The sequence below is a fragment of the Xylaria bambusicola genome (assembly GCF_022495145.1).
Source record: "Xylaria bambusicola strain CBS 139988 unplaced genomic scaffold F5B22scaffold_27, whole genome shotgun sequence".
Classification (NCBI taxonomy): Eukaryota; Fungi; Ascomycota; class Sordariomycetes; order Xylariales; family Xylariaceae; genus Xylaria; species Xylaria bambusicola.
The window spans coordinates 212259-227828 of NW_025953580.1; the positions used below are offsets into that span (position 1 = coordinate 212259).

Genomic DNA, 15570 nt, shown 5'->3' on the forward strand with positions numbered 1-15570 from the left:
AGCTATTCGCAATATCTAAGCTGCTATGACTGCCAAGTCCCATGTGGTCCATTTGGAACTCCTCATCCTGGCCGGGCTGATCTTGACTTTATATATGATGGGATCGGTTTCACTAGGCTCCGGGTTCGCCAAGGCGTCTTAACTAAAGAGTGTTGGACAACCTCAAATTTAATAAAATTGAGATTAGCTGTCTAGGTATTTCACAATAGTCTGCAGGCTGCACATGTCCAAGAGCGTGTGAAATTGTTCGGTGACTGCAATATATCACGTAAAATCAATCACCTTTAATTTTTACTCTGGTAATGTGATAATAACTCCACTCGATATGTATCCTAAACACCCAGCGTATTATAATCATTAGACACGTGCCATTAAAGTCATGTGGATGGGAGCGTCCTCATCAGCTTCAGCTGCCCGTCATTCGAGTCCCTCCGTATCCTAGCGTAAAGACTCTGTGAAACCTTCTCCATTCCGCTAACACGCTCAATCCCGCCGTCCGTTGATTTGGCAGTCGCCACATCTTGATCTTCGAACCCATGATAGATCAAAGGCAAGCTTGATGTTTTCCATAACACTTTATCGCTTCCGCGGCACAACCACATCGTGAGTGCCAAAAACACGACCGCGCATAGCCAGGTGGTTACAGGTAAGACCAGCCATGGCCACCGCACCTCCACTACGATAATAGACCTATAAGCTTCTCCCTCTACCGCATCTGCGCCTTCGTCACGAAGATATCTGCTTGCTGCAGCGGCTATTCGTGGAAAAGCCAATGTCAACCCTCCCATTTCCTTTATTCGCGTCAGAAACACGTCTTCGCCAGCATAATAGAAAGGCCCGGAATCTGGTGGGTAGTTCTTGTGAAAATGTATACCTGTGATATTTGATATGCAATTTTGTCCGTCCGCTGCGAGGGTCTCGTACGTTGTAAGTTCGCCGGTGTATAGGCCGAGATCATAGGCTTTATAGAATGGATTCGTGTTCCATTCGAGACTGAGGGCGAAGTCTCCCGGGGAGCTGTCTGTATATGGATCTATATCGCTTGCATTCAGGATCATTCCGTTTCTTCCTGGTATGTCGGTCCACCATATTTCGGTGTTTACATAATATGGATCATATGGATCCCTTTTCTGGCTCGTTATATTATAATACCAGGATCCATATCGCTCACTAACCACGTCCATCGTTGGAACACCGTTCGAAATCGACAAAGAATAATTCTTGATGCAAGGTGTTAAATCACAGGAGTTCGCGTTTTTCACCGAAATTCTCGCTTGTTCGTGCTGGTTCTTAATTTCGAATTGGATGTGGTGAAATCTTAGAATAGGTAATTTGTAAGACTGCCATCTTGTAAAACCCGATAAATTGGCCAGAGCGCCGTCATTTAGCCAAGCAACCTCAGCCATTTCTTCAAATTTCATGTAACCAGTACGGTGCACAGTGAAGAAGTGGCCTGGATAAGAAATACGCCTGGGAGCAACGCAAAGCTCTGGTTTGATTCTGTCCAGGAAAAACTCCGTTTCAACACTCAATTCGTACTTGGCGTTTCCCAACGCAAGATCCAAGGGTAGATGCAATGAAATATTTTTATGTAGGCTATACCCACTGGAACCGCCCGCAGCCCCGTTCTCTATTACCAGTTGGGCAACAGAACTATTCCAAGATAGAGTTGAATCTGACAGTTTTATGTCATCTGCCCTTTCCTGACAAGGTGCACAAAATGCCAAACTTTCAAAATGGTCCCAGGAGCAATTTCCTGTTAAGCACTGTTCGGTTACGAAGCTTTCGGCCTCGCTTGAGCTGTCCCATACCGCGCCTGCCAAGCGGCCCTGGAGTTTGTTAACTGCATCCTCCAGATTATCATCTTATATATACGATTTCGCTCGGTACACAATCGGTATATCGGTTTTGGAAGTTGGGATTACCACTTGTCGTGCGATATAAGTGGTCAGCTGCTGCGTAATTGGTTCGAACGCCAACGCGAGGATAGAGACCACGGGCCCAGCGGAAGCCAATGACCACCTAGATGGAGTAGCAAGAAATACCAGAGAGCCCCAGGGACCACGGCTTGCATCATCGAACAATTGCGTATCAATGATACGCCTCCCCTTTGTGCTTTGGAACCAACGCCACTTCAGCTGGCTGATAGCTCCCGTCACGGCAACAAGAAGGAAGGATTTCGAGAACGTCGTTAGAGTAGATATGATGGCATTTAGAGTGATCCCATAAGTAAATTGGGGCACCGGCTTCTGGTCATATCTAAGAAGTATGGAGAAGATTAAGATAATACAGATGCCACTGAAGGTAATCGATGCTGTTTCCCATAGCCAGGTGTTGGTCCAGAGTTCGCCATAGTTTGAGACCCATCGCCTGAACCTGGGACAGCGAGGCCATTTCTGTATCTGAAATCGGTTGAGCATTGTTTTCTAGTGAAATAACTATTAGAGGCAAGGGTGCTAGATGAAAGTTGTTTGCGTGGATAGTTGAGTAGCAAGGAGGTATGAGAAGTGAGTGGCATTCACTTAGCGCTAGACATGACACGTAGAATAAGATAGTAGTTATGGAAACTTACGAGGTTTTGGCCAGACAGCCCCTTTGTAGTTTAAGATCATGGCGAAGTGTACACATATCTCTCAGAGACTCTAAGACAGGCCCGTTTGAAACAATTCAGACTGATGTGCCCCCTGAGCGCATTTTGAGTAGTAATCATACCGCCTTGAAGTCCAAGCATGCCAAGCTTGAACACTGAGCTTCTCTGACCCGTTTCAACATCGCGAAGTGTACATGACTCTTTCTCATTCATCTCGCCAGATTCCAGATTTCCGCCCAAGCCGAAAAACTCATGGAAAGGCACAAGGTCGGCGGCCTACAGATACTAACCGCCCGTTGACCCTCCTTTATGGCCCCCAAGCTACAGGCTGTGGATTTCCAAGGGCTCAGAACCTACGTAGATCGTGCATATTATGTTACATTAGCTCATGTGTACATTAGGTAGCATAAACATCTTGTTGCTGTAGTATTTGAGACAAATTTCTCAGGAAGTCGAAGATGGGGGCCCATATGTTGGGGGTGGCGAAGTATAGTAGGAATGGTAGGGTACTTGGAACCGTTAATATCTCATCAATCGCCACTTAAGTAACTATCAGCCTGACTCTCGGTATAGGCCTTAGATCCCCAAGTGCCCTAGGTGAGAGGTTGTGAGAATGGGAAGACCTGCGGACTGGGTATCTAGGCACGCAAGCTGGGCCTTTGTAGACCATCGTGCCAGCCCGTCATCAACGTCGTTTCAAAACCAATACACTAGGTAGTAAGAGCCGGATCGACAAGGTGGAGTATTGATGGTTTCAAGGCACATCAACTAATTCTTACATGCTTAAATCATGTCAGAATGGAAGAAGTGAGAGGGAATTATAGGCATATTTCACCATTTCAGAGGCATGGGGGCTTTTTGTTTCAGTATGGGCTATAATCAGCTTGGCCGTGGAGTGACCAATGCCCTCAAAATCAACAGAGGAGTTATGGTGGCACGTTAACTTGACCCCGGTGATACCATAGGGTTATTGGATAGCAGACAGAAAACCTAAAGAAGGGGGAATAGCATGGCATAGGCGATTGATCCCGTGGCCGCAACAGTTTCACGCCTGATGCATGCAGACATCTTCTCCAATGCCATTGCACTCTTATCAGTACCAATCACGAACAACAAGAAACGTCCTGCAACTATAACTGCGTCGCAGGATTCAATACGGATAGCGCCGCACTGGTAAGGCGTATTATGGCACTTTCCCATGCCTAGTCGAATTACGCACATAGTATCTAAAATCTGCTTCCGGACACCTCCCAATATCCAGAGCACAGGCGAGGCTTGATAGCGAAGTGGAGGAAGACAACAAGACCGACATGACACAGCTAAAGCATGCAAAATTGAAAATGAATGAATTGTCCAGTAAATAGTTCGCCCTCTTCCGCATCGGGAAAACATAGGCCTCAAGACGCTGGGGTTGTCTTCACTGTGGCCTTGGACCTTAGGCAAAATACGTAATAAGGCACCAGATTGGGACTTGGGGTACCGGATAATAAATAACTATATCTTCATTAATGTGATATGGCTCGTTCTGGTTCCGCCATTGCTAGGATATGTATCCTCTCTAAGGTTATGTGTATCTGTCATTTACAACATCTCGCAATGTCCGAGCATCACGAGAGGCCGGGAAGGAGGACAACACCACCACTCCCTTTTCAACTCTCGCCCTCACCCCCGCCTTCACGATGCGTAATCATGTATTATACACGTTCTTATCCTGGCTAAGCATTTCGATAAATGTCTCGGCCAAAGTATCAGTAGAGCACACAGCCCCAGAGATTTGTCCCTGGGACCCAACAATCCAAGGCCTCCGAACACCAGCATGCGCAAGCCCGGAATTGCTCCGCAAACTCGTCCAGCCTCTCCCTACCCAATGGAAAGGCCCCGAGAAATGCGTCAATGGGACGTGCGTATTCTCTAACGCCGTGCAGAACGGAGGTATCTCGCTCATCACGAGCCCGCAGCACGCGCATATCATCCAGAGCTTTGCCGTCCATGCCGACGGCGGCGCATATCCGCCTCCGTATTATGTCGAGACGATAAGTGGGAAGGGCATCGGGTTGCGAGCAAATAGGTCGATTGAGAGAGGGGAGGTGCTGATGGTCAGGGGGGCGACGCTGGTCGCACAGACGGAGCCGCTCGTCGAGTTAGAGGTTGGGGTGAGGGATATGTGTTAGTTGCTCATGCCTCCGGTTCTATGAACCACCACCCCAGCTTGCTAATGGGTTTTATGTGTCACAGTGTATGGGTTCGCGGTAGCACAACTACCCAAGGACCGCCGAGACGCTTTCATGGGACAGATGGGCCGTGACATACACGATAAGATCAACACCAACAGCTTCGAGATCTTTGTCCATGGGGCCGATGACAAGGGGGCACGTCACTTGGGTACGTATCCAGATGTTGCGAAGTTCAATCATGATTGTCGGCCAAACGTCCATTACCGCATCGCTGAGACGACAATGACCGCCGTCGCCGCCCGCGACATCCTTGAAGGAGAGGAATTGACTGTCAGCTACGCGGATATATTCCTACCATCCAAGAAGCGAAAGGAGCGCATCCGGAGCTGGGGGTTCGAGTGTGCTTGTGCGCTGTGCCAGGGGCCGAAGAACGAGACAATAGCAGTGAGTATCCCAGCCCGTATTCTAGGACCTAGATCCGACCGCATTCGCCCAGACCGCTTCTCCCACGTCGGTGAACCAACTAACCGTTATCCTCACCCAGTCTGACATGCGTCTGCGGCGCATCGAGCAACTGAAAAACGACCTGAACAACTTCCAAGAGATGAAAGTCACGGCCGAGACTGGGGCCGAGTACGCGGCACTTCACGAGGCAGAAGGCCTGCATGCGCATCTTGGATCGGCGTACACTCGCGCGGCGCTCAACTTTGCCCTATTCGGCGACGAAGAGCGGTCTCGTGAATACGCGCTGAAGGCGGCGGAGGAGCTAGTTATAGAGAAGGGGCCTGGATCTGCCGATGCGCAGGCCATGAGAGGCTTGGCTGAGAATCCGAGGGCGCATTGGACGTGGGGGAAGAGACGAATGCTTGAAAAGTGATCTGAATGGAAGTGGATTGTGAATGTGCTATGTACTTATACAAGATGGATGGACCTCTGAACATTAGCATGTTACTCCGTCTTTCCCCTACCATTTGATTCGTATTGGCATTGCATATAACGTTAAATAACTTGGCATCTCATTGGATGGTGCTTATCATCTAGATATGATCAGATGGCGAGAATAAGTCAGAGAGTATGGCCATTATGACTTGTTTTGCGCTCGAAGAATGTCCTTACCAGAGTGCATTCAGCGAGCAACAGTCAACTAAAGGGGAAGAGAGAGGGAGAGAGAGCGCTAGTAAAGAGTAGAGATTCTGAGCCATGGTCTAATCATGTGAGTACTACTTACTATCTTAAAATCAGCTTCCAAGCTCGATATTGAAGGTCAAGTATGTTAGTATGTGAGAATAGTTTCTTTGTATGCTCCTACAGGCATATATATGTGTAGGGAGTTATCTTATCTAATAATACATTCCAAATTCCGTTCATCCTGGTTCACAACTTAGAGGTTTGGCTTCAGATCTACGATCTCTTCAACAATGTCGCCCCTCACACACCTACAATACATCTAGACATGGTCAACGAACTTTTCCAACCTGCGCAATTCAGCCTTATTTTGATGGGGGTGACATTTATGAGGTCCCTGACTGAACAAGGACTCGAGCATGTAGAGAAATCGTGCTGGCGTCATTCGAATTACACGTAGAAATTCGCAGCTTGATAGCGAGCCTCAATGTATGGTGATGGATCGCTTCACAAGGCCCGTCCCGTGAGTTCTGCCATGAGGTTCAAATAGCGATATAACTACCTACGTAGTTACGCATGCGTATGTAGGCATCTAAGGCACCTAAGACGATATATACTTTTGTCGCACGTGTCAATGACAGGATCTTTATTTTCGTTGTTTAACCTTGGGGCAGAAATGTAGCTCATGTAAATTATATGTAGGTCCGTTATGTCCATCGACATTTTGAGATATTACTGGATTAGGAAATGCTTGGCATGCTGGGGAATGCAAGTGGACAGTCTCAATTTCTAGCCAGTTTCGTACCTGAAACTGATGTGGGCGGGCTCTGGGCGGGGCGAATTCCAGGGGGGATAGGCTAGGTCTAGCAGCTGTACTGAGCTGGTTTTCTACAGTAGTGTTAGGTAGCATTATCCACTGATCTGCCCTACACTAGATTTCTTGGCAACAACGACAAAAAACTTGGAAGCCATTTATTTTCATTCCCGATTGCGTCATCATTAAGCCACCAGAAATTTGGTCCGGGAGAGACATATGAAATACCTCTCAGTTACAGAATAGAATGCCTTTGCCAAGGTACACCCACCTTATGCTATACGGAAAATATGATGATATGGCTAATTCAATACAGAGTTGCTGTTCATGCTGGCTTGATAGGTCAACAGGACAAGACGCGAAGCGAAAGAAAGTACGAATAGGCAGCTCGATCCCATTGGCATCTGCAGGGTGTGACCCAAAAAAAAATAATAAAAAATAAATCGAAGGTGGCAGTGCATCCTCCCACATCTGCAACACGAGCAACCACTGCAATCTCCTACAACAACACCCTTCAATCCAATGAGTAGAGAATGAGTGCATTACTGTACCTATCCGATACGCCCGACATACCTAGATATCGTACATGATTTAGCATAGGTACCTACATAGGCAGTATGATGTAGTCGTAAGCCGAGCCCATAGTGCTCTTATTCTCGTGACCTTGGCATTCTGTTTGGTGTTTACCCAGATCTGCCCAGACACTGCCCAGAGCAGCCAGAGCAAGACCAGAGAGAGCCGAGAGTCGTGGTACAGTGTCTGTACGGTGGATAGCCCTTCCTCTACTTTTCTTCTGCCCCTTTGTTCCCGCAATCCACATACTTATGTAGTCGAGTAGTAAATACATAGAGTAGTAGAGGTGCCGTTAGGTGGTCTCCCGATAATGTGCATACCGGGCAGACACCGGGTCAAAACAATCCAACAGATTGCCTACCTGTACTGTACTTACGGATCTGCATTCCAGTTCCGCAGCCAATGCCCGAACAGCCCGAAGCTGGATCGAGACAGTCCCCAGAAATATCGCGTTTCGCTCATGAGCTTCCGATGATATCGATCTGCATCTGACTAGCGTACACACAGTACCTACATACTAACAATACTGTAGCACTGTGTCGAGTCGAGGCATCGAGGCATCCCCTTGGCCACATTAGGAAGTAATTATCCGATCAACACGGACTGCCAACTATGCCATGGATGCCATGGGCTCTCCTCGACGTGGCGGCGCTTGCTGTTGGCTCCCTGGGGTCTATGAACACGAGTGGTGACTACTACTACCTACTGTAGTAATTATGTAACTGGTATCCTCGTGCCCTTTCCTATTCTCCCTTCTTTCATCCATCCCTCTTCTTATCACATCACTCCTCCCCGGTTTCCGAGCCGTCCTGTTTCAGAAGTTCATCTTCGTACTCTCGTTAGTCCTCGAGCAGTTCACTCGCTTTCACTGCTCTTTCTCGTCGACGTTCGTTTGAATCCGAGAATCTCAACAACGGTGTTTTAATCGCCGCCTAATCTATTCGCTTAAGCCTGTCGAGCAACGCCTTGTCTTCGACCTGGGCTAGTGTTTATTACGATACCTATTTAATCTCCAGCAAACAACTCCAGCCGGTCCAATCCGACCATCCCGCAACATAGCCATGCGTTCCCACGTGCTGGCAGCAGCAGGCGCCCTGGTGGCCGCCAACGCTGCTCACGGCAGCCCGACCGCCACGGAAAAACAACTACCCAATCGAGCTGCTGCTCTCCCGACTGTCACCGCTTCGGGCAATGGTACGACTCTTTTTTACCTGGTTACTATGACTTGTTCATATGGTAATATTCACTAACGCCTGTGCGCAGCTTTCTGGACGGGCGATAAGCGATTCTATGTTCGAGGCATCGACTACCAACCCGGTGGCTCTTCAGACAATGCAGACCCCCTCGCAGATCCTGACTTGTGCTCGCGAGATATCACGCGCTTCAAGGACCTCGGTGTCAATGCCATCCGTGTTTACTCGGTGGACAACTCTAAGGATCATACTGAGTGCATGCAGAAACTCAATGATGCAGGCATCTACCTGGTCCTAGACGTGAATAACCCCCAATACTCGATCAATCGAGACGAACCCGAACCATCGTACAATGACAAGTACCTGCAAAGTGTCTTTGCAACCATTGATGAGTTTGCCAAGTACGACAACACTCTTGCCTTTTTCTCTGGCAACGAGGTCATTAACGACAAGCCCGAGACGGTCAAGTCAGCGCCATATGTCAAGGCGACCACTCGTGATATGCGCCAATACATTGGCTCTCGCGGCTATCGTAAAATCCCTGTTGGCTACTCTGCTGCTGATGTTAGCGAAAATCGAATGCAGACAGCCGATTACTTCAATTGCGGTGGTGATGACGAGCGCAGTGACTTCTTCGCATTTGTGAGTTGCCAGCACGAAGACGGCATGACCTTGCATATCCTTCTCGACACTAACAACCATTAGAACGACTACTCTTGGTGCGCCCCATCATCCTTCCAACAGTCTGGCTGGGATCAAAAGGTTAAGAACTTCACTGGTTACGGTCTACCAAGTAAGTCATCTTCATACTCTTTTTGATTTTACGTTAGTCTTCGAGGGAAAGGCTGTCTTAGCTATCTGAATGTCTCTTGAAAGTTATCACTCTATACAGTATATCACGCTCCGATTACGGGTAACTAATTTTGTGTCCTCTAGTTTTCCTGTCTGAGTGGGGATGTATCAAGAATACCCGTGATTTCGAGGAGCTCAGCGCCTTGATGAGCGATCAGATGTCTGGTGTTTACTCTGGTGGTTTGATGTACGAGTACAGTCGCGAAGGAAATGGTTACGGTATTGTCGAACTTTCCGGCAACTCAGACTCGGTCAAGAAAGAGAGTGAATATGATACCTTCAAGAAGGCACTTGCCAAGTACCCTGCTCCCTCTGGTGATGGTGGTTTCACCTCCACTACGAAGGCTGTGGCCTGCCCTACGCAAGATTCGATTTGGGACCTTGGAAAATGGGGTGAGAGTTCACTTCCTGCCATTCCCGACGGAGCTAAGAAGGTAAGCTCAACACTCTTTCTATCTAACGAATAGCATACCTAATAGCTTTCTCTAGTTCATGAAAGACGGTGCTGGCGATGGCCCCGGTCTTACGGGCCCTGGATCACAGAACGCCGGTGGCACTTCGACGGGTACCGCCACGCCTGGATCTGGTGAAGTCAGCGCAACCGCGTCAGGCGATAACGCTGGCACTGGTCGTCCCGCCCCACCGATGGATATGGGCTTTCTGGCTGTTACCGGTGTAGTCGGGTTCTTCACGCTTGCTGGTACCTTGCTTCTTTAAGTGAATGCTGAGCATATCACTTCATAACCCTCCAAATTACAACACAGCAAGAAGTAAGGACTTAATGGAGAACATAATGATCCTTTTGGTTTTTGGCGTTGGAAGGGCTATGATCGGGTCACTAGAATGGATTGTACAAAATACGCTCGATAGTGATCGTTTCATGGGAATACATAGCTGGATGTGGAATTGGCTCCATCGATCGATTTGATAGTCTGCTCGGGATTTCACTTTTCGGGCTGGTCATAAGCTACTATAAGGGATGTTGAGAGCTATAGCATAATTACATACAACGGCGGCATAAATACACTTGATTCTACAAATTGCATCACTTTCGTGCAGTGCTATTAGATTTAAGTGAATATGTAATAGTACTAGTTATACTAACGTGAACAAGTTTTTTCCCTCCTTTAACTCAATGCGCAGCACTTCTACCGAAATGAATTTCATTCTACCGTTGATTGAGTTGTTTCTCAAATTTCATATTCATGTACCTATTCTGTTATGTATATCGTATTTCTCATACTAGGTGAAGGTAAGATAAATAGAAGTAGTAGTAATAATAATGATAAGGCAGTGTCGTGGAATTGGCTATAAGCAGGAAGATATCGTGATACCATGGTATAAAAAGGGAGACACGTCATTAGAATAAACAGCATATTCACACACGAAAATCCAATTTACCTATTTGTCCCTCTCCAGATCCCCCTCGCTTACAACAGCGCGCCCTCGCTAGCCAGGGACTCCTTCCGGCCCGTGCTCGCGGGGTCGAAGTACGGCCTCTCGCCCAGACTGACGGCGCGCGAGCCCTCGCGCTCCCCAAAGACCTGGTGGTAATCGGGCGTGGCGGCGTGGTATACGGAGCGGTTGTCCCAGATGGCCAGGTCGTTGACGTTCTGCCAGCGGTTGCGGACCTGGAGGTCGTGGTTCTCGGTGATGAGCTGGACGAACCAGGAGAGGAAGTGCTTGGACTCGTCGTCCGTGAGGCCGTTGATGCGCTTCACGTGGTTGCCGACGGCGAACACGCTCTTCCACCCCGTCACGGGGTTCGTGCGGATCACGGGGTGCCGCGCGACGAGGTCCTCGCCGACGTTCTCGGGCGCGCCCCGCGGGCCCGCGAAGAGCTCGAAGCCGTTGAAGGCCGCGGACTCGTTGAAGGCGGGCTGCGCGCAGTACGAGGTCAGGCCTTCGAGGAGCTGTTGTATGGGCCTCGAGAGACGGTCGTAGACTTCGTAGCCTGAAGCCCAGAGGGTGTCTGTTGTGTGGGAAATGAGGCGTGTTAGAAAAAAAAATATCCCGTGGTATTATTCTGTGGGAAGAGATTTGAGATGAAAAACTTACCGCCGCCGGTAGTGGGAAGTTCCGTGAGGCGCAGCAGCGCATAGTCGCTGGGAACCTAGGAAGTCTCGATTAATCTCACGTACATCGACAAGAAGGACATATACCCATCGCTCGAATCACGTACAGGTTCAAATGTGATATCGGAGTGCCACTCGCCACGGCGGGTCTGCGGCTTATTGTACGCGCTCTGCTCCAGCTCATATCTCTTATATAACTTGCGGTTCTGCACCGACGAGATGACGCTGATCTCATGGTCCTTGCCGCCGTTGTCCCGCGAGGCGTTGATGACGGGGTGGATGTGCAGGCCTGACGTCGCGGGCTTACCCGTGAGCTCGCCGAGCCGCTGCACGAGCTCCTTTTGCAGCTCGTTGGTGATGTTGTCCTGCTTCCGGAAGAAGACGACACCACGGCGTGAGACTGGGGTTTGAGCAAGTAAGTGAGTGAGTGAGTGATTTGAGGGAGAGAACGTTTGCAGAACTAGGTAGCCATGGTCGATGGGCAGGCAAGAGTACGGTACCACCATTATTCGAGGGTATCTGTAAGGCATGTGTCTATAGGAGGGAGAAGAAAGAATGAGATGAAAAGGCATCGAGAGCGAAAAGTATAAACCGTCTTACCAGTAATAGCCAAGTCACGAAGCAGCTCATCTGAGTTCGGCGCGCGCAGCCACTCGGCCAAGTCGACGTCAACGAATTCGCGGCCGATGACAGGCGTGTTGTCAAACTGCTTGAACTGGTCGAGGGCGCCGCTAAGCTTCAAGGGTTCGCGATGGCCCGTCAGGACCTTCGGAAGACCATCAACGGCGACTTCATCGTCTTGGATTTCTGAGCTGCCCACTGCGCCGCCATTGTTGTGTTCTGGGGCCTTGACCTCGGTATTAGGGGCCAGCTTTTGCTTGAGGGTCTCAACCTCTGGAACGATGGTATCAGTCACAGAGGGTGCCATTGTTGTGTATGTTTGTGTATATGATATGCACCGCGGATTTGAGGGCAATATGGGTTCTTCCAATCGAATCTAGACGATATATGAGATACAAATTGCTTTCCGGTATTACACGGATAGAAGGAGAGGATGCGAGGAGAGTTGCAGATCAGTCTAGCACAGCAGCTCCTGTGCAACGCGACCAGCCCTTCTTATGCGTCACGACAGTCGAAGCTCGCCCCGCGACAATGGCATCTTCTCCACGATCTCTGGTCCGAGATAGGCGCATGAGCATGCCACACACACGATCAAGCGCCATCCATTCAGCATGACGCAAGCATCGTACATCTCACGCCATCCCGCCTATCTCGAGATGATAACGCGTCGTACAAGATGAGGATTGGATGGAATATCGCGTTCCAAGTTCCCCTCACTGTCTACCCGCCCTCCTCATGTCCGTTATCACACGTTCCCTAATGCACGTTTCGAAGGGCGAGAACGTGGTGTGGTACGGTTGCGGGGAAGCTTAGAATTGTGACATCTATGCTCAGCCTGACGTGCTTCGATATTCCCCGAATGGTAACCGAGAGTCGACAAACCCCCAAATTAAGACGACGAAAAAAGTTGGAGAATGTTGGATTGCCATCCCGCGCTGTGCTAGTTTGATGGTTGAACATCTCGGTAATGGAAGGCAAGGCTCACATGAGAGCTAGAAGACTCCGAATGAGGCGAGCATTCAAGAGTGTGGTTAAGGTCGCCGTGTCAGCTTAGCTGCACCGACGCAAGAGGCTGTAGAACGAGACTAAAGCCAACCCCGCCAGGAGCTCCGCCACAGATAATCGACGTCGACAACAACTACCTAGGTACAGTCCATCCTGGGAAACTCTTTGGGAGCGGGGCCTCTAATGATTGAAGCTTCACCGGGTCCGCAAAGCATATCACATGTTCAACTATCTGGCTCCCATGTGCCTGGCTCCATTACTGCATCTGATAATATTGGGACCACTTATTGGTTGGATATACCCTGTGTTGCGAAAGTCTTGACTAATATTCGTCATCTAGAGGAGTATATACGTGGTTTAAGTATGTTCTATCCCGAGCCGTCCTCGGAATAGGCACAAGGTTAGAATACAGGCGGCGTTGCTACGCTTCTATGTCTCCAGCTCATTACTCCCCATTACTAATCGTCGAGAATAATGCATTTATACCAAGCGTGGCTTGTCCACATCAATAATCAGATAGAAGATGGGCCGAAAAATCATAGCTGAGCTTCGAAACTCCCTATGCCAAGAACCAGATTGAAAGGAGACTATTGGCAGGGCACAATCCAAGCGCCAATCCCATCTTGATATTTAGCATCGTCGCCTACCCCGGCATGAAGGAACTCGAGACCGAAACCACGGACACTGCTCGCGTTCCAGCCCATCTTCCGGTCCCGATCATCGTACGAGCCTTTTGGTGCTCCGCATTCGAATGTGCCCAAGATCGTGTTCTCTCCGGGAAAGATCTGCTGTAGCGCAGTTCCATTCCAAGCCGCCTTGCCATCGTCAAGGATCAGATCAAAGTTCATACCAGAATTCGCGAGCACCTCCTGTTCTAACCCACTAAAATTATAGCATGGATAGCCTTTTGGGAGTTCCGTACAGACAGGCATACGGAACTGCAAAGCGCAGAGAGCCGGTTTTGCTCCTGATATAGGCGGGAGGAATGAGCTAGGAATGTTGTATAGGAAGACTGTACTATTGTGCGATGTGATGGATGCCTCCGCCGAATTGTCTTTGATGCCATCTGGAGCTGACTTATCACGAGAACCCAGTCTAATGGGAGCGATAGACGGCGCAGATGGTGATATCAAGCAGGTTTGGGACGATTCGATACTCGCCGAGCCGGCCTTGACCGTAGCCTTGGTACTTGCGCTTGGGATCGCACTTGAAGGCATGCTTGACCACAATCCAGCACCTGGTACTTGGCTATAGCCGGACATCGTTGAGGTTGTGGTGGCAGATATCTGCCGTTGACGGAGCCGAACAGGCGATCTCCTGGTTTTAGTCTTCTTGGACATGGAAGTTGGGGCAACCACTGTGTTATTGCTGGAAGTATAGCATCCTAATGACGGGCCATACAGAGCCAAAGCAACCGGGGCGCAGCCAGTCTTATCAGGTTTCAAGTCTGAGAAAATGCTGTAGTATTTATCATTCCCAGTTCCAATAGGGCAAGCGTAGAAAGTACCCGGCCCATCGTCGTAGATGAGGTATGACTTGCCATCTGGGCGGGGAGACGAGATGTCAAAAGCTGTGGCTCCAACAATACCTGGGTAGCACTGGAATTGCTCATTAGGGGCCCTCATAAAACAGTTGTGGTTAAGTGTATCCTTGACAGTTCTTGTTGACTTGTCCAAACAGAAGAGGCCTTGTTGGAAGGGGCCACCTAGGCTCAGCTCTCCTACATGATCCTCCTTAACTTCCTCGCCATCAATACCAACGGACTGGAGGCCAAAGCAACAAGAACTACCCAACTGCCGAGGTCGAATAGTGGCACTAGCATTGCCTATGATACCAATGAAAAGGGGTATGATGAATAGCCTCATGTTGGAGAATGACAAGGTGCGTTCTCGAGGGAAGCCCTGCCAGGTTTTTTTTGGAATGAAAACGAACAAGTTGACGACGGGGTATTAGAGAGGCGAAGCCGAATTGTCTGAATAGTACAGCAGTAATGTCTCAGGTAGGTCGGTATGACGTGAATAGGGAGGAGTGTGGCTTGAAGACGGAGCGAAAGTGCGCTAGGGCGATAGGAGGGAAAGAATTAGAGGAATTAGAGGAATTAGAGGAATTAGAGGAATTAGAGGAACTAGAGGAACTAGAGGGATTAGGAAGAATGAGATATCGTGGGCATCAAGAGAGAAGAACCACAATGCGGTATATGCAAGTGGCCAAGCAGGCTATATGAAGGGCCGCGGGTGGTATCTGTATCTGTATCTTATGGCGTCGGCAGCATACAATGAATGTGCGGCAATAGTGGGTGGGTGGTGATGACAACGGGAGAAGTATGGATGATCAGGTAGGCTGCAATGACGACGAGGATCGTGGCAAAAGATTGAGAGGAATGTTTGCGTTGCGTGACTCTGGATGGGAAGGCTGGATGTTGGGACAGTGCGTAGACCAGGCCAGATGGGCAAACCCAAACTCATGTCTACAACCATGAGGAAGTATTTATGTAGATGTACTCATGTAGATGGAACATAGATGTACAGTAGATGCACAGTAGACGCCT

At 49.1% G+C, this 15570-nt stretch overlaps 5 protein-coding genes across 5 annotated transcripts; 2 read left to right on the plus strand and 3 right to left on the minus strand.

Moving 5' to 3' along the window:
* Window positions 1-314: 314 nt before the first annotated feature.
* On the minus strand, window positions 315-2420 carry F5B22DRAFT_656736 (uncharacterized protein; the record flags this gene model as incomplete). The annotated part of the gene is made up of 2 exons (XM_047979988.1): window positions 315-1850; window positions 1893-2420. 2 exons carry the CDS (start codon window positions 2418-2420, stop codon window positions 378-380), a joined length of 2001 nt encoding a protein of 666 aa, XP_047829818.1. The 3' UTR covers window positions 315-377.
* Window positions 2421-4269: 1849 nt separating this feature from the next.
* Window positions 4270-5641, plus strand: F5B22DRAFT_647555 (uncharacterized protein; the record flags this gene model as incomplete). Its single annotated transcript, XM_047978884.1, has 3 exons — window positions 4270-4756; window positions 4826-5208; window positions 5309-5641. 3 exons carry the CDS (start codon window positions 4270-4272, stop codon window positions 5639-5641), a joined length of 1203 nt encoding a protein of 400 aa, XP_047829819.1.
* A 2696-nt stretch (window positions 5642-8337) lies between these two features.
* F5B22DRAFT_647556 (Glucanosyltransferase-domain-containing protein) lies at window positions 8338-10038 on the plus strand (the record flags this gene model as incomplete). The annotated part of the gene is made up of 5 exons (XM_047978885.1): window positions 8338-8470; window positions 8540-9111; window positions 9175-9262; window positions 9406-9755; window positions 9811-10038. 5 exons carry the CDS (start codon window positions 8338-8340, stop codon window positions 10036-10038), a joined length of 1371 nt encoding a protein of 456 aa, XP_047829820.1.
* Window positions 10039-10397: 359 nt separating this feature from the next.
* On the minus strand, window positions 10398-12548 carry F5B22DRAFT_230901 (TauD-domain-containing protein). The gene is made up of 4 exons (XM_047969857.1): window positions 11997-12548; window positions 11504-11796; window positions 11380-11434; window positions 10398-11293 (listed from the first exon to the last, which is right to left on the minus strand). The coding sequence occupies exons 1-4, from the start codon at window positions 12322-12324 to the stop codon at window positions 10752-10754; spliced, it is 1218 nt and encodes a 405-aa protein (XP_047829821.1). The 5' UTR covers window positions 12325-12548; the 3' UTR covers window positions 10398-10751.
* Window positions 12549-13512: 964 nt separating this feature from the next.
* On the minus strand, window positions 13513-15063 carry F5B22DRAFT_230936 (uncharacterized protein). The gene has a single exon (XM_047969858.1). It carries the CDS (start codon window positions 14885-14887, stop codon window positions 13610-13612), a length of 1278 nt encoding a protein of 425 aa, XP_047829822.1. The 5' UTR covers window positions 14888-15063; the 3' UTR covers window positions 13513-13609.
* Window positions 15064-15570: the final 507 nt, after the last annotated feature.